Below are 26,576 nucleotides of genomic sequence, written 5' to 3' on the forward strand. Positions count from 1 at the left end.
CAGAATAAAAAAGGTTGAATTTGGAGACTAGATGCCATAAGGCAACAGGTAGGTGAGTTGCAACATACCAAGAGAAACCTTGGGTAAAATCAAACCTTGACTCACTGAAGTTTGCTGAGATGGTGGAGCTGATCTAACATCTCCACAAATGAAGCCTACTCCCTTCCCTCTCTCCAGTGTGCAGCTGCACCCCATCCCCTTCCTCCTGCCTGCACAGATTCTCCTCTGACCCCTTGATCAGACCAGTCAGCTCACCAAACCACAGAAAACTAACTCAACAAAAGGGCTAAGAATTCCCTGCCAGCATAGCAAGCTGACTCATCTGACTGAGGACAATCTCTTGTGACTGCAAGATGGGGGCAGTAGGAGCATGTGGAGCAGGTCAGTCCTCCCTGGCAGCAGGAAGACACTTGCCATCTTAAATAATTGAACAGGGAACCATTGCAGGGGAAAGAGGAAGAAAGAGCAAAGGAGGTAATGTTAGCTACACCAAATGGAGCAGCGTAGTGAAGAGGAAGAAAGAATGGTTGATTTTGTAAAAATGCCCCTGGGACAAAACCACTGGCAGCCATCGAGAGGGAAACTGTGTGGATTCAAGGCCCAGAGCACAATTTAATAGTAAATTACTGACTGAAATACACTGGTTTACTCCATTACAAAGATTCTATGCTTTGTCTTCACACGAAAGTTTCACAGCTTGCACTACTAATCAGTAGTTCAGGTTTTGTTGTCCCAACAGAAATTCATGGGAAACTCATCCAAATACAGCTTATAACTAAAAACACCATCAACAAACACAGAGCAGAAGCAAGACACTACCACTGGTGCCAATAACAATGAGTATAATAGGCATCTTTGAAAAAGTCTGATCAGACGGAATATAAAATATGCTTTTACATACAATAATTGCAGCACTTGAAGCTACTTCAAAAGCACAATCATATTGTACCTTGTTTCCCTGCTCAGTAATTATGAAAATAATGTTGAATATTTGTTTTGAGAATGAAGTGCACATAGCACAGTGTATTTGCACAAAGGTGATCAAATCCCTGTGCACTTTCAAATCAGTGTTTCATCACAGGCTGTTGCTTCAAGAGATGAGTACTGCTGACCAGTAGGAACTGAAGCAAGAGCAGAATCCATCTTATCTTATTGCCCTGCCTGCATTTACCATTGTAACACTGAGATGATATCGATCATTAAACCAGTAAGAGCCCAGGTGATTTTCTGCCATTTTAGCAATCTGAGTGGCTCCACAAGCACTAGCACCAAGAAGGGAGCACAGCCGCAGAGCCAGGAGCAAAATACTTTCCCCAGTTAATCACATAAGCCTGACTCAGCTTCTTACAAAACTACAGCCTCTATCCAGCCCCTACTTCTGCTGAAAATTGACACCACAGCCAGTTTCAGGATGTTGTCTTGATTATTTCAAATTCTTTCTTTGAATCAGACTTTTCATATTGGGCATTAGTTTCTCATACTGAGTGTTATGATACTCCGACATTCAGTTCATCCAAGTAATTCAAGATGTTGAATTAAAAATTGTGATGCTCAAGAACACAGCAGGCCTGAACATCTGAATTTAAAGGCCAGAAATAAGTGTGCTTTCATTTACTTACCTTTTTGCTTCTTCTAAGTGGCACAGATACTCATAAGCAATATTCTGACGTCTCCTCTCATCCATTTCCTCTGCAGAAAGCCTTTCATCATCCACAATAGCTGCAAACAGAAACCCATAACAAGTTACACATAAGTCTGGGTGATTTTTAGAGCAATTTTACTTAGAACCTGGGTGAATTGCTGAAGAAGGGAAATTAAAATAGCTATCACTTCTCTTTAAAAGAGGCTTGCTATAGTATGGTGCACAAAGATGTCTAGGTCACCAAGAGTATTCTGTTCTCTCTTCAGTGAACACCTCAAGTTTCACTTCTTCAAGACCAAGCATGTATTGCAGTGAGGCCATTGCCTGGTTTGTGGCAGGATGGAGCACTCAAACATGGGGGGCTGAGGCTGGGAGTCAGCAGAGATTCAGTTTACACATCCTCAGAGAAGTTTGAGGACTCCCATGAGGAAACTCAAGGCAAGAAGTGGGTGGAGCAGCCCCAGGCTAAGCAGATCCTCAATAACAGGGACAAAGACAGCACACTGCAAAGGTATCTCAAGGACAACGTGGGAATTGGTTACAACTTCAGGAACCTATGAGACTGCAACATGCTGAGCTGCCTCCCACTGATGGAGGTGATGAGGGTTGTAATCAAATGAACCATCTGTGGTTTCTCCTACTTGCTGCTGCAACCTCATCACCTCCCATAAAAACACTCTCCCAGCCTACTAAGGATGTCTGTGCACATCTCCAGCTGCAAATTACCCCAATTATTTACAGCTACTAGCCAGTGACTGGTCTTTCTCTATTTGTGGAGTACGGAGGGGGCCTCTGTGAGCAGCTCTCCAATCTTCCAAATGTGAGTTTGAAGGAGCATACTGTAGTGCTGACTTGTAGGTGAATTTCAGCCACAGCAGGTGAGACTTCCGGAAACAGCCTTCAGCATAAATCAGTTACCAAGATGGCACGCTGTTTGTACTAGGCTGACAGTTGGACCAGATAGTCTTGAAGATATCTTCCAACCTTGATGATTCTGTGAAAAGATGGGGTCCTCCATTCCCCCATGTTTCTCACCCATGTACTCATATCACCTCTCATGCCATAGCTGGCAACCCAGTGGCTGCATCAGTGAACCAGAACAAGGGGCAGCTCTTGCTAAAGAGACCTGTTTCTGGGAAAATTGACTCCCTGATCTGAGCCACTGCACATTTGCAAACACAATGGTGCGGGCACAAGGGAGGGGGCGGAAATGCAGTGCTGGGCCAGCTACCTTCTGTGGCAGCCCACAAGCTGGTTAACTGAGAACATCATGACACATCCTCAGTAAAAAAACTCAGCCCCTGCTTCTCCTGAAATGCACTGTGACATGCTTTGTTAGTTCCATTCCCACACAGACTCCCGCATGCCATGAGCAAGTTCTCAACTTTTCCCTGACAATTGTTTCAAGTAGTGGATAAACACTTTCTGGTCATGGATACAGGCAACTCAAGTAAAAGGCACTTAAAACAAGCAGGACTCTGGGCTTTGCAAGTACTTGCATACTTTGAAACCTGTACCTCAAAAAAAAAAAAAAGTCAGAAAAATTATCCCACATGCATTTACTGATGACACAGAAGAAACTACACTACTCAGCCACATTTTGGATTGATGCTACCATACATTTGTTAATGTCTTGTATAGCTGCTTCAAGCTTCATAGTTTCAGTTTTAATGACCACATAAGAGTTGATGTGTCTCATCTTCCTTTGCTTTTAAGATTGCTCTTCCTAATTACCCAGATGTTTCATACACCAATCAAACAAATACATGTCTTGCTCAGAGTTTCTTTCAAGTCTGGTAGCTCCAATAAGCATGACTCACTCTAAAATGAGCTCTCAGATACTGTAATCAGGATATCACTTGCCATGAACCAAAACATTAGTTTGGAGGCAAACATGGGATGCAGATGGTAAAACACTGTGCCTGGCAAACTGGCCATGGAGGCTCCTCTAGTACTGCTCTTGCCCTCACCACCATCATCACAGCCAGGACAGACTGCTCCTACTCCATGACACAGCTCCTCTGCTGCAGAGGGTTCCTGACCGAGATCTGGGGCCACTTTTCAGAAGCTCTCCCAGCTATGAGTGCTCATAAATGGAGACAAGTGCTGTCAGAAGAGCCCAGCTGATTGTCCTAGTTGGCTATGGTCCTGTCAGCTAGGGTGGGACAGCCAATACCCCCCATGACAATTCCCATGCCCTGTTCCTCTTAACTTGTTGAACAGTCTTTACTCCTGCCCTCCAAAGACAGCTCAACACAGCCATAAGCAAAGCAGCAAAAAAGGCAGCTTGTCTGAAGGTAGGTGAAGGAAAACCACATGACCCATTTGATAAGTATCAGTCTAGGAATTAACCTGAATAACACTAATGCTTTACAATCTAGTCCTGGATCTGCACATCCATGGGTGCCTCCCATCCCCAACAAAGGCATCGCAGATCAAGCAGCCCTGGCCAGCCTCAAATCCCTCATTAAAATTATTTGCAAAGATTGATTCAGAGAGTGGATGAAGGCACCAACAGATATTGTAGAATTGTAATAGTTGTTCTGCTTAGCCAACACTGCAACAATGAGAGGAAAGGGCAAGATTCAAGAACAAGTAGACACTGGGAAGTGGAAAACCCAGCTCCTTTCTAGAGGAGGTATCAGCAGCTCATAAGCTGTAAATCAGACTTTTTTCCTGTCAGGGCCAAAACAGCTAAAGTTTCCAGGCTGAGTATCTGAGCACTGAAAATAAAGAGCACAGGGAATGTCAACACCTACAGTGCTAATCTTGGGAGGAGTCTCTTACAACACCAGCTTCCAATAATGATTACATACTTGCCCTCTAGCATATATTGGCTTCAAAGCAACTGTGCTATCACATCAAGAGTAGTTGCAGACACAATTTTAGAAATAGTAATGACAACCTGCAGGATAAAGGTGGCCTCAGGACTGAGGTGTAGAGGCAATTACTTTGAAGACTTGGCTTCTTAAAGTCTAGTCTATAATAATATATTTTGACAAGGGCTTCAGTCTTTGACTGGAGCCCTGCATATATCCTTCTTCAAACAACCTGAGAGCATCCATCAAGCCAGCCACACCAAGTTCAACACACAAACAAGTTTGGTTTGGAGACAGAAACCTCAGTCTTTCTGCTTAACAGAGCAAGTATTAGTCAGAAGACTAGGAAGATTGATGAAAGAATAAACATATTTCTGCTATATCAGTAACTTTTTGATAATGCTCAGCTCACAAAGGAAGAGAGTGCTGCAATAAAGGGTGTCATGTGGCAGAACAATCAGGGCTGAGCTTCACCTGAGGACCTCTACCAAGCAGGATCCTGACACAAAATGCTCCAGCTGAAAAGATCCAAATGCCATAGAACAAGGCACACTCTACATCTAAGCTATACAGAGAAAAAAAAATGCATCTAAACAACATCTTATGATTAAATTCATCAATTACATGACTTAATTTTAAATTGAGAGGAAAAATCTAAAATATTCCCTCAAAGAGGGAATGTTAAGAGTGCATCTGGACAACCAACAAGAACTAATAAAAATGCTAGCCTTAACGCTCTCTATTTCAATTCATTTTAGATGTTGTCATCCTGTCAGCCAACAGTCAGTAGACACAAAGTTCACTCAGACATTTCTTCATGAAAAAACAGTAAAGGAAGAGTGTGTATGAAACACACGGAACAGTGAGCAGTACTAAAGCTTAAACTGCCACACATGAGAGAGACTGATTCTAGCACTCAGTATGGTGCACCAACTTTCTAATTCTTCCCACAATTGACTCAACAGAAATAAAATAACATTCTCCTAACAGCTTCCTACATACGTATATTCTACATATTTAGCACAAAAGCAAGTGTTTACCAAGGAGTTTTCCTAAACAGAGAGACTTGGTCATCTTCCATCAACTGACACCTTGCACTCACATGCACCTTCCTCATTCTAAAATTGTCCTGTGTAGGCAATATCTAGGACTAATTGATGTTTGGGGTCTGGTTATGAATTGCAAAAACTTTCTGATGTGCCCTGATCCAAGACAGCTGCTCCAGTTGCTGGCAAATACTTGGAGCTATGTCATTTGCTGACCACAGAGCTGACAACTCAACCCAATGTGCTCCATGTACCTATAGCCAACATGGTGCAGGATTGACTAAGTCTGACTCAGCATTAGTAGACAACATGAAAATATTTTGTATTTCTGGATTTGAGTAAGTTTTCAGAAATAGAGCCACCACTTCTGAGGATGCAATATTACTGAAACTAGCAATCCACCCAGGTGCACAAGAGCCACTGAAGCCATGAACAAAACTAACAGAATCTGGAAAGAGAATCAAAACTTCAGGTTCACATAGATGTGGTCACTTTATACAAGAATTTTAAAAATAAGTACTGCCTCTGTAAATGTCATCCAGTTAAGAGTTCACCCTCATATTACATCCATGACAAGGATTTTGGAGGTCCCAAGCTCACAGGGAATTTACACTGATACTGAGTTTACTGGAAATCTAATCACTGTTTCAGTGCCTCACCACTCTTAAAGAATTTCTTCCTAGAGGCTAATCTAAATCTACCCTCTTTCAGTTTGCAGCCATTCCCCCTTGTCCTATCACTACATACCCTTATAAAAAGTGCCTCTCCATCTTTCTTGTAGGCCACAATAAGGTCTTCTGGATCCTTCTATTCTCCAGGCAGAACAATCCCAATTTGCTCAGCCTTTCCTCACAGGACAGATGTTTCAGCCTTATCATTTTTGTGGCCTCCTCCTCTGGACCCATTTTAACAGATCCATGTCCTTCCTATGCTTGGGGCCCCAGAGCTGGATGAAGCACTCCAGATGGGGGCTGCTATGCAGCTGGAGTGGAGTGGGTATAATCACCTCCCTTGACCTGCTGGTCACAGTAGTTCATGTTTGAGTTTACATTAACTAAGAGGAGTTTCACAGGTCTAATTTGCAACAGTTTTCAAATTAGTCATGGATCCATGGATTGTACTTTTAGATTATGCTAAACTTAAAATTTCTGTAATATGTAACAAAAGAGCGAGGAAAAGTAACATTTGTAACAATTTCTGAATACAAATTTACAGAATACTTTATGAGGCATAATCCTTAAATTATTTAGGTACAACCATTTACCAAAGAGTTTTTGTTATCTTGAAAAACTGAGGCTGGAAAAAAAGCCCTGAAAAACCTACAACAACACTTAAGGCTTCCTGGTCATTAATTTTCTCTCAGACATACGACTATCTGCAATAGTTCAAGAACAGCACATGGCTGCTTCTAGCAGGCAGACCCTCTAATAAGGCATTTGCCACAGACATACCAAAGGACTTCTTATACTGAAGAAGGCAAAGAAAGGAACAGAAGCTTTTATTTCCCAGGGCCAATCCCCCTCAATTTCCTGCCACCAAGGACTTTTTCCCATGGCAGGAGAGACGTGAGCAATAAGGAGGAGAGCTCTTTTGGCACCACAACAGGGAAGCTCAATGAACAAGACATAACAGATGATGGAGAGAACAAAATCCTCTTACAGTGATAGAATAGAATTTGTAAAGTCAGGGTTGCACAGGGGGGGAGGGGGGTGGGGGGTGGAGAAGAAAGATACAGGAGAAAATACTGTAAAATGCTGGGATAAAAGTTTTTCACTAGAGTGTTTGAATTAAACATTAGCTAAACCACATTTGGCAGTCTCAGCTGTCTGCTGTCCGAGCCACACAGTAAGCAAGGCAAGGCAGCATTTCAGTCCACCAGCAAGAAGTTCTGCAAATTCTGTATATGTCCCACTACACCTTCCTGCCTCCTCCTCCCAAGCTCATATCCCCTACCCAGTATTAATACACTCAAAAGTACTTGACAGAGCCATGCTATAACAAAAACAAAAGCCCGGGAGCCTTTCCTGCACAAAAACTGACTGACAGTTTGCTGGCCACAGCCAGTTCCAGTGATAGCCAAACCCAGTACAACAGGCTCTAGACAGCATCCCATTTATGTCTCCCTGTACTGTGAGAACCTTAAGCATTTGTCATCACAATTCAGTGCTGTAGTTTCAAGAAGAAGCTAGCTGCATTTTAGATGGTCACAGTGACTTAAAACCTTATGGTCACTGTGACTTACAACACAGTATTGTTTTAAGTTCAAATAACTTACAAATAACTATTTGAGAACATATAACTATTTTGTCCTAGTTTGAAAGAGGCCAGTAAGTTCATCTTTTTATTCCTAGGAAAAATTAACACTCTCAGATACCCATCACCCCAGGAGTGCAGTTCAACTCCATGGTTGCTCCTAGTTTGGCAGTTCACATGCTGTCACTGCACCAACACAGCACCAGCCAAGACCTGTATCTGAAGCAGGTTGAGCTGGCAATGCTCTGAGGCAGGCTCACTGCTCCCTGAGCTGTCCTCACTGCAACAGGACAGGAGCTCAGAGCACTGGCAGGAAGCTGCAAAATACAGGCAAAAGATACATGTACAGATATCAGAATGACACTTCTCAAAGCTACAAGCAGATGGAGTTCCCCCCCAAGCCTCCACTCCCAATATCATCTTGCAGGTATCTAACGTAACAGTTTATTAAATATGCAGAAGAAACTATGTCAACTATAACTATGTGAACAGAGATAATTCAATAGGCTACAAAGAAAAAATGGCTTTACAGCACCAAACACCAATTACAGGTGTTCTGTTAAGGTACTTTTTTACCTACAGGTCTATTGTTATGCTGGAAGTTGTTTATCTTTGGATGAAAAATTTAAGGCTTTGATGAAAACAGCTTTCTATAGACTTCTTCTGTCAAAAAGTACAATTGCAAGCAACTAGCATGTGTCTCACAGTAATAAAACCAGATGGCCTGAACCTTTTTCTGTGTCTCCAGTTAAGGGCATTCAGTCCATTCCTTGAACATTTGCTCCAAGAAAGGGCTCTAGACAAAGGCAGACACTGCAAGCACAAAAAAACCTACCACAGCTGTGAACTTGGAGACCAGATTCACATGAGACAGTAGACTAATACACTTAAAGTATAAGGGTCTCCAATATGCCATTTTTCAAATGTTCCCAACATTGAACTACTCTCTCCCTCCTTTAAAAAATGGCTGTGTCTCTCCTAGTCTAGTTATTTCATTGTCAAAGCACGCAGGCTCATATTTTCAAACAAAAATACAAATGCATGCTCTGGCCAGCAGATAGATATCTGTTCTCACAAATTGTGTGACACACAGGATCTCCAGGGCCACTGCTCTGGACTAGGTCTCACTGCCAGACACTGCGCAAACAGGGAAAGCAAACATGCACCATTAGCATGGGAGTGTTGACAACAGACATCCAGTAAAAAACATCCTGATGTAAAATTAAAAATGTCTGCTAAACCAGTCTTTCCCCTGAGCTTTCTCATAGAACCTCATTCCTGTGCATTTACTTTCCCAAGTCCTCCTCCTTCTCCCATTTCCTTGATAAAGGTCTTATTTCAGTCTTATGTGTCTGCTACCACAAGGCCAGCCACATCCACTTACAGACACTGAGCACTATTGCAATACATGGACCTTGGGACTATCATACAAGGGGACAGTGATGCAACAGCAACCACATTCCATGTTCCTGGAGCCAAGTGTCAAAACCACTTTATTTCAGTCAGACACCGTAGGGCTCCTCAGACACATCTCAAGATACTTCAATCTCCACAAAGTTTAGAAAATGTGTCATTTAACCACAGACACAAGATGGTTTTGGCATTGACCAAGTCACTACGCGCACTGCCAGAAAGTTTAACATTCAATTTTCTGCTTATAGGTATACACATCCTGCACTCTGCTTTTAAACCTCAAGCTTTTTATGGTACCATCAAGTGAGACTTAAGCAGAGGTAAATATTAAAAGACACTAAGTAGCTCTGACATTACCTCATTCTATGATGATACTAGAGCATGGACATCTCTTTTCTAGTAGGGTCCCTTAACCCTGTGCAGAAAAATAACATGTTTCATTTTATCTTAACTTCATTATAATTGTTCATTATGTTTGGAAGAACAAGGAGAAAAAGTAATGGAGTTGAAGCAGATGAAAGCCCAGACATTTTCAGTTAGCTGCAAGTGTTGCCATCATTGATTACATGTATGGGATGGAATGCAATGTATCAGCTTATTGCTCAACCACTTCCACCAACATCTAACTGCTGGTCTCACTGTCTCCAGCAACATTTGGTGTAATTGCTTAATAAAATTGTAACTGTTTATCTTTGCATACTTTGCTAGCTGGTCAGTTCAAAGCACAACAGGTTTTCCTAAGATTCAGGTGCTCTAAAAACTCTCTTAAAACTCTAGCTCCTTTCTATGACCTTAACCTTTTAGGTCAACTTAAACAATTGACCTTAACACTCTTCACTCGTGTTTTTTTTTTTTTTTTTTAAACACTCTTTACTCATACTCACTATTTACTAACAAACCCTCAGTCTAGGTTCCCAAAAAAGTCACAAGTCTAAGGAAGCACTCAGACTAATGGACCCTGAAGAGGCAGTGAACACCAATTACAAGCTATTCCTTTCACTTACAGGCCATACTATCTCCACATGCTTAGTCCAAACACATTAGCATGGCCAAACTTCAAGGCAGCTTTCAGAAGGTTACACGGTATCTCCTCCAGCTGGAAGGTTTGTTTAGTTTCCACATGTTTACAGCAGGAATGACATTTTTCATGTGGGCATAAAAAAAAAACCACAATTTTTTGAAGGCTTGAGGCATTCAAAATAATATTGCACATTTGACCAAGCTTTCGTTCTCCAGAGATTCATTCATGAGAGAACAAATTAAAAAGTGTTGGATTCCTTTGCCACCTTTATACATTCACTATTTTCTTAAATAAAGAACTTGTTATTTGAATTCTATGTATTTTGATACAGTTACCTTTTGCTCTGTTCATGTCACTGGAATTACTTCAACCTGTTTGCTTTTTATTAGTAATACACTTTAATAATCCTAAATAAAAGAGCCAAAATTTTACCATATGGATTCCATTTCCCTACGTTTTACCTACTGTGACCTCAATTCAACTTAGCACAAGCAGACTGTTAATGAAATAATGAAGACAGTTTAATCTTGCCAGGCTAGTAAAATGCACCATGCAACTATGAAAGACAGAAAAATGCTAGTGTCTATAGTGTGCCTTGGTATCAACCCTGTAATTAGATTTAGTCAGAAGACAAATGCAAGTCTTTTGCCTACAAATGCCATCAAATTTATTTCTAGTATTAGGCAGTTTATATTTAATTTTTCTCTGAATAGAATTGCAGGTATATCAATAACTCAAATGTATACACACATCTACACAAAAGGACAAGTAGCTTGTGGGCAGTAAAACACTGTGATGATCATGCAAAGAGAAAAAAACTAATCCAAAAGGCATTCATCCCTATGCAAGCAGTTGGAATCAAGAGCCACAAGTTAACAGGAAAGGTGACTGTGTCTGCAGCCTTCTGCAGAACCCCAAAGGCAACTTTCATTCTGTGTAATCACACCACACCACTGCCTGTGGCCACAACCCCACCCATCAACAATGGTGGCAGGGCAGAAAGTCACTGCAGAAGTGGAGTGGAAGAACAGGAAAGTGGGGCTGGAGACCATCAGTACGTAGGGCAGGGCACAGACACAACTCACTACAGGCAGTGCAAAATCCAGATTCAGGACTGTCTGCTCATCATGTGTTCACATGCATTGTTATCCACACCTCTGTTGCACTCCTCTTAGCCATCTGCATAGCAAAACCTTTGACCTGGCAACAGTAAGATCACCCTAATTGTGTTGTTTAAGACATCTCAGCCAACACACAGGACCAGAATAAAGCACAAGGCTTACTGTGGCAAAGAGGGACCATGGGGACTGAGGAAGGTAAGCATGTTTGACAAGAGCTACTATACTTCACCAAAGGCAAACTACTTGAAATTCACAACGAAGAACATGACACAAAGGTTTTCTGCTTCTGTTGATGCTCCTTGGTAGAAATTCAAAAGAGTGATAGCCATTTAAACAATAGCCAATTAAGATAATGCCCTGCAAATGCTGCACAGGATTTTTGGCTAAGTCAGGACCTTGGTCGATTTCTGTTTCAGTCTTAAAAATGCCAGAAAACTAATCTGCATTACAACTTGAGGCCAGAACAGTGATTCATAAATACATTTGTAGCCAACCTCTACTACCCAGGGGCTGGTTGGGGAAGGCCTACACTTGAATGCAATAAAAGAGGAAGACAAGAACAGGGACAGGCAAAGTGAAAGAGAGGGGGAGGGATGAGCAACTCAGACCTCCTGAAAGAAGTTTGGGAGGAAAGGGTTACCAAATGGATTCAATACTCAGGTCATTGGAGAGTTGAAACCAGAAAGCTTCCTATCACTACATTCTCATACAGTAACCGACTAAAGAAATGTGGTAAGGTATAGCTTAAAGAACAGAAAAGGAGGATGACAAGCAGGAATTCTAGAATAAAAGAGAATCTGAGGGGAAATCTGTGTCTGGGTCGCTAAATAACTCAGACTGTAGAGCTGTAGGAGTCTTGGTCTGAACCAAGAGACTCCAGAGGACTGAAACACCTGTCTAGGAAAAGCCACAAGCAAGAGCACCACTTAACCACTGAGTAAATGGGAAATCACCATGAGAAAGACTGCAGTGTGGAAACCCTCAGCCTTGACATCTGGTCTTTATTCTTCCTTTGACAATTCATCTTCTACTTCTTTCACAGCCAGTCTGCTGCAGAGTCCTTCTACCAAGGTCTGAATAAACCATCTGCTTCACTTTTTCCACATTCTAAGAGGAGCTCCAGAAAACACCAGAAATGTTGCAGCACATTTTTTCTTCAACATACAAATATAAGCATGTGAATATGGCACAAGGTTATCAGCTTTAAACTGCAAGAACGCATCTGCCTCTGCCTGCCTGGGTTTTCATTCTTCAATAATTACTACAGTCGCAATATCTCCAAAATTTGTAATTCAAATTCTTTGATTTATAGGCACAATGGCTTTTTTTTTAAAATCTTGGTGGGGAGAAGAAACCTTAAGCATTAGGGATAACAGAACTGAAAATTTAGTTTGCACCTACAGACACAGAGAAAGAGATTGAACAGTTTTAATATAAAAATGGCTTCAAATAAACAAGAACAAAGAAATGCTGTATGTTCCACAGATATGGTAAGTTTGGGTGATGCGCAGGACCCTTGGGCACCCAGAGGCAGGGACAGAACACAGCCATAGCAGTTCCTGTCCTCCCTCCAACATTCCTGGCTCCCCTGGGAAGGCAGCTTTGCTGCTTGTTGAACAAGCCCCAAAACCACTGTGCATTCAGTAGCTGTTTCTACAGCTGATATGGCCCAGCACAGGCAGGAACAACAAAATAAAGGGTGGAGGTACAATATTAGTCTCACAAGCCAGAATCTCACTCCAAAACCTCTGTTGACTGTGCTGCTCCACACAGAGGCAGAAATGCACAGTGGATGGAGATGCACCTTCTTTGTTTCTGCTTCTCATGGGTGAGATGATAAATTCCTGCAGGAAGAAGGCAAACACAGCATACCTGTGCATGTTCCCAGCTCAGAGGCAGTGTCAGGCCAGCAGTGACCTCAGCTACCACTTGAGGCCTGCTTGGCAGCCTTCACTATGCAATAAGCAAGTGTTTGCAAAAGTACTGGAGCTGATACTGCTGGCTCCAGGGTAATCTCCTCCCAGTCCTCCCTGGTAGGTCACTTCAGGAGCACACTGCATAGGCAGGCAGGCATTGCTTGCAGGGCACTTGCCCACAGGGATTCTGGACAACTCTGACCCTTAATTCTCATTCGCATACATACCCAGTAATGTGAATTAATTTTTCCTTCATCATCAGGAGTTAAAACCATAGGAGAGAACAAAATCATAAAACATTTGAGCCTTGAATAACAGACCTTTGAGCAAGGTTTGAAAAGAGCAGACAAATCCTGACCTTTTAAGTCAGTACATCCAGAACATATTTACTGAAACTCAAAACTGCTCTGACAATGACACATCTACCATTGCATATATTACTGCAAAATCATCAGATACAGAGTGAGCTAGATGTTGCTCATAACTTATCAATAAACCAAGTACTTTCATTTCCAGGACAAGTCTTTGACAGCTGCACTCAAAAGATAAATTTTTACCCAAACTATACACTCACAAGTTTCTAAGTATAACTATTTGCTCTACTAAATTTCCTCTAACCTGAAAGAAACTTTGTCGATAGCATCCTGAATAACTTAATTTTTCAGGTTATTTGCTTATGTCTACCCTATAACTCAAAGTAATTTCTGGGTTAATGGAGCCTGACCTCAGGACAGCCCCTTTGTTACCTTGAGCACATTTTCTCAAATGAGAGCTTCACAGTGGCAATGTTAAATATTAATGTGTATAAAATATCAGGAGCATATCAGAAACATTATGTAAACACCCCAAAACAAGTATTTTTGCTCGAAACAGCAATATTAAGACCACCAAAATAAAGGAAACATAACTAGCATTAAATCACTGTTATGGCAACAACAGTACAAACAGTACACATAAACTTAACACCAAACTAAGTTATGTGTTAGAAATTTCTGAAGTCTCTCTCCAAAAAAAGAAATTTGCATGCATAAGGACTGGGCACAGAATTTTATAACCTTTTGTATAGCTGCATTTTGTTTCCTTTCTTGAAGCACTACTTCACAAAAATCAAGACACTTGCTCAGTTTGTAATGGTTCTTCCTCCAAGTTTTGCCCTGGTTTCCATCTCACACTGTATGGTCAGCTTCCTTATAATGAGGTATTTACAGCTGCAAGAGGGAGTGGAGCAGTGTAAAAATATAGCTACTCCATCCGCAGTATCTTGCCCAGGTGAGTTTCTACCATTCCTATCCTGTATGGCAACTGTTTCTGGGGAGACCCACTGTCACAACAAGCCTTGTTCATCAGAGGCATCCCTCCTCTTCCTGGCCTCCACACTAAAAGCTGTGAAGTGTGAGCACATGTGAAATACCTTCTACCTAATTTGTAACAGTTTTCATGCAAAGGTCAACTTTCAAGGAAGTCTGTACTTTATAACTTGAGGAAATTATATTAAAAAAACTTGATCCCATATCAACTGTTATCTGAAATGTGCCCAAGAATCTAGTGGAGACAACTTCTGCTGCTGCTATAGGAATCCAAATTTCTTAACTGCTCATTTCTTCATCCTTTTGGGGAGTCCAGATAGGCCTGTCAAAGGACAGCATTTGCAGCCTACCAGTCAGCACCCTCCTGACAGAGTTTCAGGAAGAAGAATACAGATGAACATTACAGAAATCCACCTCTGTTTTTATCAGAAACTTCAGTTATGAACAAACAGTTATGAAGCTACTTAATTTTTTGTAAGTGTGGCAACAAGAAACCAAAGCAAACCCTCTCCTCCTACCAAAAAAAAGAGGAAACTACTGAGTGTTATTGCCATGGTTCAGCGTTACAGGAAACACCAGCCTTTGTTTTGCCTGTTATTAACAACAATACTAAGAAATTTGATTCATTTTGTTCTAGGACAGCTCATATCTGTGTCATCTTCAGCAAAACCATGTGGTCTTACTTCTCATTTTCTATGTGTAGATACAAGTTGGTGCACAACGGGCTGGCTTTACAAGTAGTAAAAAAGCTGTGAATTTCTGGATTATTCTAACCCATTTGTTGAACATCACTACCATAGTCACAGGTGGTACAAATTAGAAGGCAGTCACATCCAGTCCTTGAAGGTAAGCTATCTCTCCACCTTCTATAATCAGCTGCCGTGCAGCCTCGAATGCCAAGCCAAACCTGGTTCATCTCCCAGCCTCCACTAAATCACAGTGAAGAAATATGTGCTCTGCTGTGGCCTGAAAAGCAGTATTCAAAACAACTTCTCAGCTCAGATATAGTGAAATCACATTTACTGGGTGCCTGGTTTTAAAACAGCTGACCATTTTTCCTTGGTCAAAGCCCTGTCCCAGATTTCTCTACACATAATCCCTGCTCTACGCAGCACTCCTTCATGTTCCTTTTCAGTTACACCACAACATAGCCATGCTGATATTTCAATGATTATTTATTCTGCTATACTGTATTGGGAACATATGGAATGTTAGAACTGCTTACCACTGAATAGAGACCATCCAGTCAGTTATAGCTTGGGTAAATCAGTTGGTCTTGAAAAAACTAAAAATCCCAGAAATAAGCAGCACATACCACAAGTTACATTCTCATCCCCACAGCTCTGAGGCCCTGCAAGTCAACAGCAATTTTATCAGCTACAAAATAAGGTTGAAAAAGCATCTTGAATCTCACTTTCTACAAAAAAAGTGCACATTTATTTTTCTTTCTTATTTGAGTAGTCTAGAATTCAGACAGTTTCTTCAAATTTTCTTACCACTGTAGCATTGCCTGGCAAACACTGCCATGCCTTTACTGACACAGATTTGTGAAATTACAGCAGTAAAGACAAGATTTCCTCAAAAATATTTCTGTACTTCAAAACTCCTGGGGCAACAGAGAGCTGAAAGCAGCCCTAGCCCTGTCAGGCAAACAGGGCACAAGGGTGTCAGCAGCACCACAGCAGAGGCAGCTGAGGACACCAGGGCAATGCATGTGACACTCCTTCCTGTGTGCCCCAGTCCACCCTTGAGTTCTACCTGCACATTTTCCTGCCTCACCACAGGCACACTTTCCGGATCTCTATGTGCAGCAGTAGCACAACTTGACCTGCCATTCTTCCAGGTGCTTGTGCTCATCCCTACTCCAGCTACTACGTCATGCTGGCAGACCTGCCTGTGGGCTCATGCTGCAAACCAGACTGGGGACCTAATCCAGCCAAAAATAATTCCATAGGAGGAGTCAAGGTCACCTCTTTCACCAGCAGAGTTGACTGAAAGCACACTCAAACCCACAGTTTCAGGGTGCGGTTGCAGAGCAATTTTAGCACCTCTAAATTCTGGCTGCAACAGTCCCACCTGGCCAGAAAGTCCCCCTGCCTCGGCCAGCAGGCGAGGCTGTGAGACCCGCAGTCATCCCCTGCGGAGACCAGAGGTGATTGCAAATCCAGGAATGCAAATCAGCTCTGCTAAGAGAGATTAGCTTCCTGACAGATTGGATATCCATGCTGGCAAGAGGTGAAGTTGTCTTCAGCAGCATGACAGAGCAGCTGAAGACAACTTCAGGCTGCTGAAACCTCACCAGTTGCAGCAAAGCAGGAGATGGGATCCCAATGCAAAATAACACCAGTTGAAAACAACATCTTCTAAAAAAATGTCAATCCTAGACACAGGATCATGTTCTCAACAAATCCGTGTTCTTGATTAGTTCAAGTTTTTTTGGCCTTGTTTCTAATCACTTCAACCAGAGTAGTCCCAGCACTCATCTACGCTTCCCCAAAACATCTTTGAAATAACCCCCTTAAAACATAAGCGAAGCATTTACTGGCCTATAGTTCGACCCTACAACCCTGTGGAAAAGCAGTTGCCTTAATGAAGCACACTTCTGTACAGAGTTTGGGCATTTCCCATTCCAGCTGCCCCTGGATTAATCTGTGCTCTCCTCCCAGCACCAATCCCACAAATATAACCAGTTTACAGAGCAGTTTTATAAATCAAGCACAAATCCAGGAGGTTATTCTTCATTTCAGGAGGAACAGACAGTAGAGAATTGATAGCCTGCATGACTACAAATTCCTCTTCACACTTTGAGGCATGGTAGGAGTTGGTTTAAAGACCTTGCTAGATGCCACAAAAGCTTTCACTGCACTTTCAAAGAAGCAGGTCAGAGTCCACAAGAGAGGACTGGCAGAGACCACATCCTTCATCACTCACTTCAGCAGAAGCCATGAACTGCTTAGTCTGATACACGCAGGCCAAGATAAGCACCTGAGATGAGGACAGTAGTTTCTAACAACTTTGGAGCCTGGCTGGCAGACAAGGCAGGACCACACCTGGAGGCAGAAAGTCTTTATGGGCTGGCAGCAGTTTGCCAGCAGCTGTGAGTCAGAGCTCTGAAGTGCTTCTTGAATCTGATTCCTGAAGAATTTATAGCTGGACAACCTCAGCTTGGGCAATAAGTGATAAAAAAGAACTGACATAATTCCTCTGGATAAGTATTTCTTGCTAGTGCATATTCATTTGAATGAAACAGTAATTTAACACTGAAATCAGCCACCAGCACAGGTTCTTAATGGCTGTTTATGTGCTTACACATTTCAAAAGGTATTTAGAAGCTAAATGTTTCACTGCGCAGAGTTTATAGGAACACCATCTGGTTCAGCAGCCCATTCCCTCCCTCTCCCACCACCTTACCAAGGCCACTGGACACCAGAGAACACACTGCAGGCACTGCCTGCCCCACCAGCCCTTCACCACCACAGACCAGGGCACTCTTGTCCTGTGCCACAGCAACTGGCAAAACTCAACTGGAATAGTGCCAGGGCAACATGCTGGTCTCCAGCACAACCCTATCAGCTCAGCAGCCCCCTTCTCCTCCCAGCAGTGAAAACCAAGCAGTATGTGTTCAGCTTCTTCAAAGCCCAGCTGGCACCAGGCTGAAGGGGACATTGCTGTTTTCTGAAGGTGAACAAGAAGTGTTTCTGAAGTGCCAAGGTGCAGGAAGTGCTGACCCATGAATGACTGTCCCAGTCTTATCAAGGATCAGCAAATGAGGCGCGTACAGCAGGCATCCCTCCTCAGAATGCGGGGCACCTGGCCCCTGTCCCCCCAGTCATGGTCCCCAGGCCAGGGGTAGGCACAACTCCTCTCCGTCCAGTACCCACACTTTCATTCCACAATATGCAGTAGTTCAAGGATACCGGTTCCAAAAAAGCAACGAAACAGCCCGAACAAGTGAAGCAAACACGGCAGGTTAATCATTTCCCACAAGGAGCAAGCACAAGAGAGCACACTTGCTTATCATCACACTGAAATATGACCCACCAGTCCTGCCTGTCACTGACAGGCTTTTTTTCTGCCTTATGTGTAGGGTTATTCCTAGTAAAACATAGTCAGCTTGAACCAGCAATAGTATCAAGCAAACTTCAAGCTCAAAAAATTATGTAACTGAAACCCCACTTAACAGAACAGGCAAGCTAAAAATCTGCATGCTTCCTATTCCCTGCCTCAAGTATTGGACCTGATGTAGCACACTCACATGTGCTATAAATCTTGTTTCCAGTGCAGTATTAATATTTCCTGTTTCAACAGCATTCAAGTAGCTTTAAGCATGCTGTAACATAGCTCTGTCCTTTCTTTACCAGCAAACCTCATGGGAGATGAACCTGCTTTGTACAGAAAGCACACAGAGAACCACTCCTACCAAGTGAATTATGTGCACTTGGTTAAACAAAGCAGTTAAACTTTTTGAGTTCTCATTCAGCAGTTTAATTATTAGCAACCTACAAAAGAGTGGAAGAGATAAACAGTGTATTTGGTTGCCAAATAACACCCATCAATAAAAAAGGAGAAAAGAGTTCTCATAAGTCACAAGCACTACAAGAAAGCATACACCCAAAAGAATATATATGCATAGGATACAGCAAAGCTTTTTTTTTTTTTAAGTTAAAAAAAAAAAAAAATCCCATCTGTTTTCACTTAGGAAAATCCTATAGAACTTTTACCAAAAGACTTTTCCCCCTTTTTAGATTGAAAAACAGCTATTTGTTTCACTGCACTTACTAGACATGCAGACAAATTTATAGTTTTTTTATGTTAAAACCTCTTTGAAAAGCCACTGGTTTGCAAACTTTCACATCCTGCTGAGCAAAGAAGCTAGGTTTCATAGAGAGGCGTAGGCTGTGTTTCACTTCAGGTTTGCCCTGCCTGTCTCCACAGGCAGAGCAGCACTCCCTCATGAAGCTTCATGCTGCTTATGCGTCTCATCTCCAAATTCCTAGTGCCAAACAGTAGCAATTCTGGGAGCCAGCACCAGAAGTACAAGCAACACCCTCATCGCTGGATACCAAAGTCAGTTTTCCCCTGCATTAACCCATCATCCATGCCCATTGAAACTAGATTTCTGGGCTCAGCAGCAGAGGTGAAGACTCATCTGTGTCTCCAACAGAAGCATCTGCTGATGTTGGAGCACCTAGTGTTTCTTCTACTCAGTAGACAGGGACTCAGGGCATATATTAATTCAGCTACTCTGAGCATGGAAATGCCTAAAATCCTTTTCAAATCCAGACACTCATGGCCTCACTCTCTGTAGCTTCATTACATTCCTGGAAGTGCAGTGAAGCCATTCAGACAGTTCACAAAAACTTAAACATTTGTTTCTGCACATAGTTTTCAGGGAAAAACAGCTATAAAGGAACTGAGAGTATCAGGAAATGAATATTCTCAAAGATACACCGTTGTCTGATTTGCTATCTTCCCATGTTCAAAACTTCGTGTTTAATCTGTGAGCTACATCTGAGATTTATACTTTTTTCATCTTCATAATCTTCCACAGCACAAAGCATTTTTGTTGTAAAAATGGCTCATACATCTAGTTGTAATATAAGTCCCCATTCTCAGCAGTTCTGTGAACCTCTGCTCCTGATTGTGCTGGGATTGAGAAATAAACCAGGCAACAGCTGTAGCCAGACTGGAAACCACTATGTAAATTCAGTTGCAGTGTGCCTGTTAACATGGTTTCGGCTGTATAAGTGGCTTCCTTGTAAGTTTATGTTCTCACTTGAGTTGGTCCTGGAGATAAATATCTGTCTGAAGGGCTCAGTGGAGCAGCAACAGAAATCTCTTCTGCATCTCTTTTAAGCTATCAACAGCAGGCAGATTTGGAGGCACCTTTCAACAAGTGGTCCAGGAAGCCACAAAACTTTGGCCCTAATAGACTAAGGGAAGGCTCTAGGATTTTGCTCTGAGCTCTGATTCTCCCATGAACCATGCTCATCCTGAACTAGCACCCACCCAGAAAGGGACTGCCTTGTTTGATTTCATTCTTCTGTTTCCAGACTTTAAATATGCCAACTCTAAGATTTTTTTTCTAGATATTCTTTTTGTTACAAGTACAAAGCTTGTACTGTACAACTGCTTTTAGGTTAAGGATACATCTTCCCAGTTACTCACTTTGTGCTACAAGGTTTTATTCTCAGGGAGAGCTCTTTTCCCCAGTTGTATCCATCACTCTATAAAATGCAGCCAAAATTTGCATACGTCTTCTGCTCTAGTTCTCAAAATGAAATGCTACTGATAGTCATTCACTGGTTTATAAAGTACATTGCAGAAAATTATGATAGTAAAATGCTAGCATTCTTCCGAGTAATACACAAACTCTGCTAGGAGCTTGAAGCCAAAGTCAAAAGTCCGAGTCAAGTTAAATGTTTAAAACAGTTCTAGGTCACCAAAGCAAGGAGTCTTAGAAATTTGATAGCCTAACTTGGACAACTTATTAACTGTTTAGGAAATCCAGCATAGATGTGGTGTTCTCAACAAAGGGAACTGTTTGCCAGTAATCCAAAGTACAGTTTTAGTTATGTAGAGAACCTTCAACTTATGATGGGCTTTCATAAGAGCTCAGATAATGCTAGTGTAGGCTTTTTAGTTAGAGAGCCTTTTCCTTTTTTTTTTTTTTTAAGGTGCTGGATCTCTCAATTTCTCAAAATGGCAGCCAAATGCAGTACAGATAAAGCACATGTATTTCTCTAGACACAGGCTAAAAAACCAAACATGCACCCTCCTACTTATCACTACAGACAAGGCTATGGCTTGTTCCTTAAAGTATAGAGTTTTTTGGTGTTTGGGTTTTTTTAAATATTGCCATCAGCCTGGCATATTTAAGAAGCCTTTGCTTAATCCCTTGAAAGGAATGTAATTTTAAATGTTCCTGCAGCAAAAATTGCACCCTATAAAGAAGTGGATGAAGTGTGGTACAGCAGCCACAGCCTTTCACTCAGGGAAGGACAGAATAACTATTGGATCCTGAGCAAGCAGCAATTATTGGTCAGAGGAGAGGTGCCAGTAGAAAGGACAAGTGCTCATCCACTCCTGTACCTGGGGGAGGGAGACCTAACACCAAGAGTGGCTACAACTCAGAACATGAACTTCTCCATGGTAACCAGAACAAAATGCTCTCAACAAGCATAGCAAAGCATAAGCACCGAGAGGATAGACCATCTCTTCAAAACTATATTTAGCATCCTTAACATGGTCATTCTTTCCCATAATAATTGAGGCCTATGATCTTTAAAATACTCTGAGCAACTCTGGCAATAACGTAAATCATCCTCAGCATCCAGGGCAGGAACAAGGCTCAAAGGATGAGCCCTTTGCTTGAAGTCAAAGCCTCATCTTTGGCTGTATCAGAAGTCACGACAAACTGATTTCTACCTGTCCAGACGCACATATTTTCAGACCAGCCAGGCCAGATCTGCACAGGAAAGTCACTGCTGCTGGAGTCTTGATGGGCATACAACAAACATTTCTGCATCGCAGGCAAGTGGATACTGTCCAAACTGAGGCTGGAGCAGGATGTAGCACACCTGGACACTGCCCAAGTACACGTGCAAAGGCACAAGCAGCTGGGATGACTGGCTTCACGAGCAAATCACCTTTGCTAACACAGTAGCATGGGCACTTAGACTACGCCTGTAGTAACCAGTGAACACACACCTTCACAAGGATCTCATCCACCTATTGGGTAAAATGGAAAATGAAACCTACAGGCAGGTTCCACAAACTGCCCCAACAGAGGGCATCAGTAGTGGGAACCAGCCACCAATAAGGGGAAACGCTCAGAAGAGCATGGCATTCTCCAAGCTGAAGGTCTTACTGCCAAGCACCGCTTTTTCTACCTGCCCTAGGTGGAATCAAGGTGGCCCCTAACACTGTTAAGGGGTTTTGTGTTTCTTTCTAAAAGGAGGTTTCAGAACCGGTTTTAAACAAAGCTACTACGATAAGAACTGGGAAGTTGCTCATTAGACCACAGGATGCCAGGGTTGTTGTGAGCTTTGCAAATCATTTGCGTGTTCCCATTTTCCAATGCCTGAAGTATCAAAGGCATTTCTTGTAGGAATGGCACAGCCATGGGCTTGCACTGCTGTGCCCACAGGAGCCTGAAAAAGCACAGGCGAGTGCAGGATCCCAGCACGGCACACAGCACGGGCGGGAGAGCCCTGCAGCAGGAAGAGGTAAGGTGCTTCAGGGGTTTTTCTTAAATATACGTTTGGGAAGTAAATACAGCTCCTCTGAAAAGAGATGCCTGGTACCTGCACAGTGTCTCCCCTCATCCCAATTACTTAAGAATTGCAAAGTTCTAAGACAAAGCTGTAAAACTAGAAAGCAGAGGTTTAATTTTATAATCAGAAATTTCGAAGTGATAATCCAAAGGTTACAAAGTTACAACCTGAAACTACAGTCATAATTCAAGTTATGAAGTTACAACCCAAACCCATACCTGTAACACCAAGTTACAACGCTAAAACTCGAAGCTCTAATTTGAAACTCCAGAGCTGCAATGCGGAATTACAGCTCTAATCCATTCAGAAAGTTACAGAACAAAACGCAGCCCCATGAAAACCTGTTCAAAACCCAGCCGGAGCCGGCTGCGAGCTAACCTAAAAGGAGCCGGAGCGCTGCGCGCTGCCGCAGAGTCTGCTGGGCGGGTTTTATTTTGCCTTCAACTCGCTCTTTTAGCGTTAAACCGAGAAAGCAGGCAAAGGAGAGGAACGAACAAACAAAAAAAGAAATTACTAAGAAAAGGTCCCGAAACGCCCCCCAGGAGCCCACTCACAGCCGTAGCGGGGCCGCTGCAGGGACGCCAGCTCCTCATGGTGCATCCTGCCGCCGCCGGGAAGGACGGCGCCGGCCCCCGCCCGCCCTTCTTATGCGCGGCCCGGGCCCCGCTGATTTGCTGCGCCCGCGGCCGCGACCGCCCCGCGCGGGGCCGGGGCCACCGGGGCGGCTCCGGCGGGGCCGGGGCCGCGCGTGTGCGCGGGCAGAGCGGGGCGGGGGAGAAAGTGCGAAAAAACAAGGAAAAGGGGAGAAAGAAAGTGAGAGAGGAGGGAGAAAAAAAAAAAAAAAAAAAACCAAAACAAGAAACAACAAAAACGCAGAGAAGCGCCAAGGTCAGAAAGCAGAAAAAGAAGGGGAAAAAAAAAACCCAACCGAATCCAACCAAACAAAAAAACCAACCTAATCCCCAGCCCCAAAGCAAAGAAGAAAAAAAAACCAATCAAACAAAATAACAACAACAAAAACCCAAACAAACCCCCCCCAAAAACCGGAAAAAAGGCCCCACCAGAAAACCAAAAATTAAAGCACAAAGAAACAAAATTCAATCCCCCCAAACCCTAGCAAAAGAAGAAAAAAAACAAAAAGCAAGCAAAACAAACAACAAAGGCAAAACAAACCCCCTAAAAAAGGGGGGGGGTTTCTATTCCAAAAAAGGAATAGAAGAGTACAAAAAAAGTCCTAAACCCAAAAATCAAAAAGAAGAAACCCTTCCCTCCCAAATGCAGAAAAAAAAAACCCAAACCAGCAATCAATGCAAACCGTCTGATAAAAAGGGAAACAAACCACCCCAAACCACCAAGCAATTTAAATAAACCTAATTCCACAGTGCAGAAGGCCGAAGAACCTCCTCTATGGTGTTTTGGCAGAGGAGACTCTGAAGAGAGGTGAAGAACCAAGCCCAAGACGCTCTCCTGTTGGTTTTGCTCTTTTGAAAAATTCTCACTCCCCACAAGCAGTGTTTTCGCCAGGTCACAAAATCACCACCATGATCTGCAGAGAACCTTTGGAGTTGGGTGTACTTGTATGGACCTGTCCCATGTTGTGCCCCTTTCTAAGGGGTTTTGTGAGGGAGCTAGGCACATTCCTCCATTTAAGACTTCGCTGCAGGGTGTCCCTGTCTGAGAGGGTTTGACTTTGGACAGCTGAGCAGCAAATCCATGAATCAATGCTTCATGTTTTGTTGCCATGGGCTCCCAGGTCAGCTATGAAATGCACCTGAAGATGGTCAGAGGTTTCTCAAATGGAGGTCTGTTACAGGGCAGGATCATACCCTCTTGACAGTCTCAAAGCCCCTAACAGGAAGTTTTCTTGAAGACAGGATGAAGTAGTCTTTGTGCACAGCCACAGCCTGCCCGTGGGACAGAATGCACCTGAGCATGCTTGTATTTTAATGACAGGTAGCAGGTGACTCTTAATGTGTATTTGCAGGTTGTCTGGAAAATTGCAGTCATTTGTATTTCAAAATAAACCAGTGCTGGATCTATAGAGTCTCCTCTGTGATTTTCCACAGGTTTGACAATGTCTGTAGTTTGTGAGGACTGTTTTGCTCGTTCCCTTTTTGCTCATCTCTGGCTGTTCTGGGCACAGCTCACTGAGGTGGGGAAAGACACTCCTGATAATACTTAAGACATGGATTATTTAGGAAGAAAAGACTGACAGGGTACAGGAGAAAAACAACACCCAAGAGCAAACTCTGTTATTTTTCTTGAGGTCCTTTTGATTTCCTCTGTTCTCTTTTCCTCCATCCCTAGAGATCAGGGAGGATGACTTACAGCAGAGGTGTGTGATGCAAGCATCAGCAGAGCTGCAGTCTGCACTTGGCTTTCTGAATGCTTTCTTGAGTTTTAAACAAACACCTGTTTACTTGCTTCTTCTCTTATAAAAGAAAGTAGGTAGTAGACCAAACCAAACATGGAAAATAATAAATTGGCTTCCACAATTTAAAGAGTTTATTGAAAACATTGCATTTGCTTTAAATGGCCATTTCTACAGCCTTTTACACTGTTACACAGCCTAAGTCAAGAATGTACTGTGGAACACTTCATCCATCTATTTTATTCTTTAGTCAAAGTACAATACTTAAAAGTTTTCTTAAAAATGTATTTTCTGATTAAAATCAGGGGGCCTTTTCCACCTGAAAAGTTTCTTTTTGACATTACTGCATCATGTTTCAAATGACACTTCTCTCTGAGGTGTGCTTGGCCTACTCTGCAGGTTGTGTAAATGTGGTGTGACACAGTGACAGAGGGGTCTCCCTCCTGAAGGAACAATCTGCCAAAGCCCCAGAGGGTCTCTGTGTGGTATTGCCAGGCCCTGGTGAGTTTTCTTACTCCCTTACTTGCTGGAAAGACAAGGGTGTGTGCAGACATGGTGACACACACATGTACATCAACACCTCTGCTGAGGAAATGTTCATCCCTGTCTCTCAGCCTCTGTGCCTGCAATGTGTCCCCTCCCTCCTCATGGGTCTCCTTGCTCTAGGTTGGCACCAGCATTTTTGTCACCATGTGAGGACTCAGCTAGTTGTCCCAGACTGAAAAATAACTTTTTTCTCTTAGGAGGGTTACTTCTTAGGCCAGCACTTCGTTTGCTGCTTTCATGCAGCTGCCTCTTGAATGCAAGTGCCAGGTTAGAGCAGGGGGCAGACCAGGGTAAGAAATGAAACTCCAGGGTAGGGAGAAGTGAGAATGTTTTTTTGGCTGCAGTAACCTCTGTAATGCTTGCAGAAAAACAGGCATGACAGAAACCAACTGCTCTCAGTGGGAACTGAGACAGGTAAAAGAATATTGGAGTAACAAGCAGCAGCCACACAGGTCTGCTCATGACATTCTGCATTAGGTTTGTTAATCCCTGTTTTCTGAATTTAAAGGCAAATTCCATCAGCTGTTCGAGGTATGAAGGTTTAAACACGTCTGGCAGAAACCAGGCAGAGAAGTTGCAGCCTGCCCCTGTAAACTGCTGGGTGTTTGTGTTGGGTGGGGGAGCAGCCCCTCGGCACCTCCCTCCTCTCCTTCCCCTTCCAAAGTCCTACTGCAGCTGTGACCGGCTGGAAAGGTTGCCTGCAAGAAAGGCTGTGCATTCTCCCACTTCCTTATGGGAACCTGAGTGCAGTAAAAGATGTAAAGCCATTCACAGGTTTTAGGCAGCCTACACCAGAGCTGACACTATGGACACTTTATTCTTTTTTATTACCATATGCAAACACT

At 42.8% G+C, this 26,576-nt stretch overlaps 1 protein-coding gene across 7 annotated transcripts in view; it reads right to left on the reverse strand.

Moving 5' to 3' along the window:
• Nucleotides 1–23,441, reverse strand: part of IQGAP2 (IQ motif containing GTPase activating protein 2) — a 124,404-nt gene extending 100,963 nt beyond the window's left edge. For 4 of the 7 annotated variants that reach the window (XM_069002209.1, XM_069002211.1, XM_069002208.1 and 1 more), the window contains exons 1-2: nt 23,329–23,344; nt 1,620–1,719 (exon numbers count right to left, since the gene is read on the reverse strand). In XM_069002209.1, coding sequence (XP_068858310.1) covers nt 1,620–1,684 — 65 coding nt within the window. In that variant the 5' untranslated portion in view covers nt 1,685–1,719; nt 23,329–23,344. Of the gene's footprint in view, nt 1–1,619; nt 1,720–23,328; nt 23,346–23,368 lie in introns of those variants that run through there. The other 3 variants (XM_069002206.1, XM_069002205.1, XM_069002207.1) reach the window with 2 other exon arrangements.
• Between the last annotated feature and the right edge of the window lie 3,135 nt (nt 23,442–26,576).

This window comes from Aphelocoma coerulescens (genome assembly GCF_041296385.1).
Source record: "Aphelocoma coerulescens isolate FSJ_1873_10779 chromosome Z unlocalized genomic scaffold, UR_Acoe_1.0 ChrZ, whole genome shotgun sequence".
In the NCBI taxonomy this organism is placed as follows: Eukaryota; Metazoa; Chordata; class Aves; order Passeriformes; family Corvidae; genus Aphelocoma; species Aphelocoma coerulescens.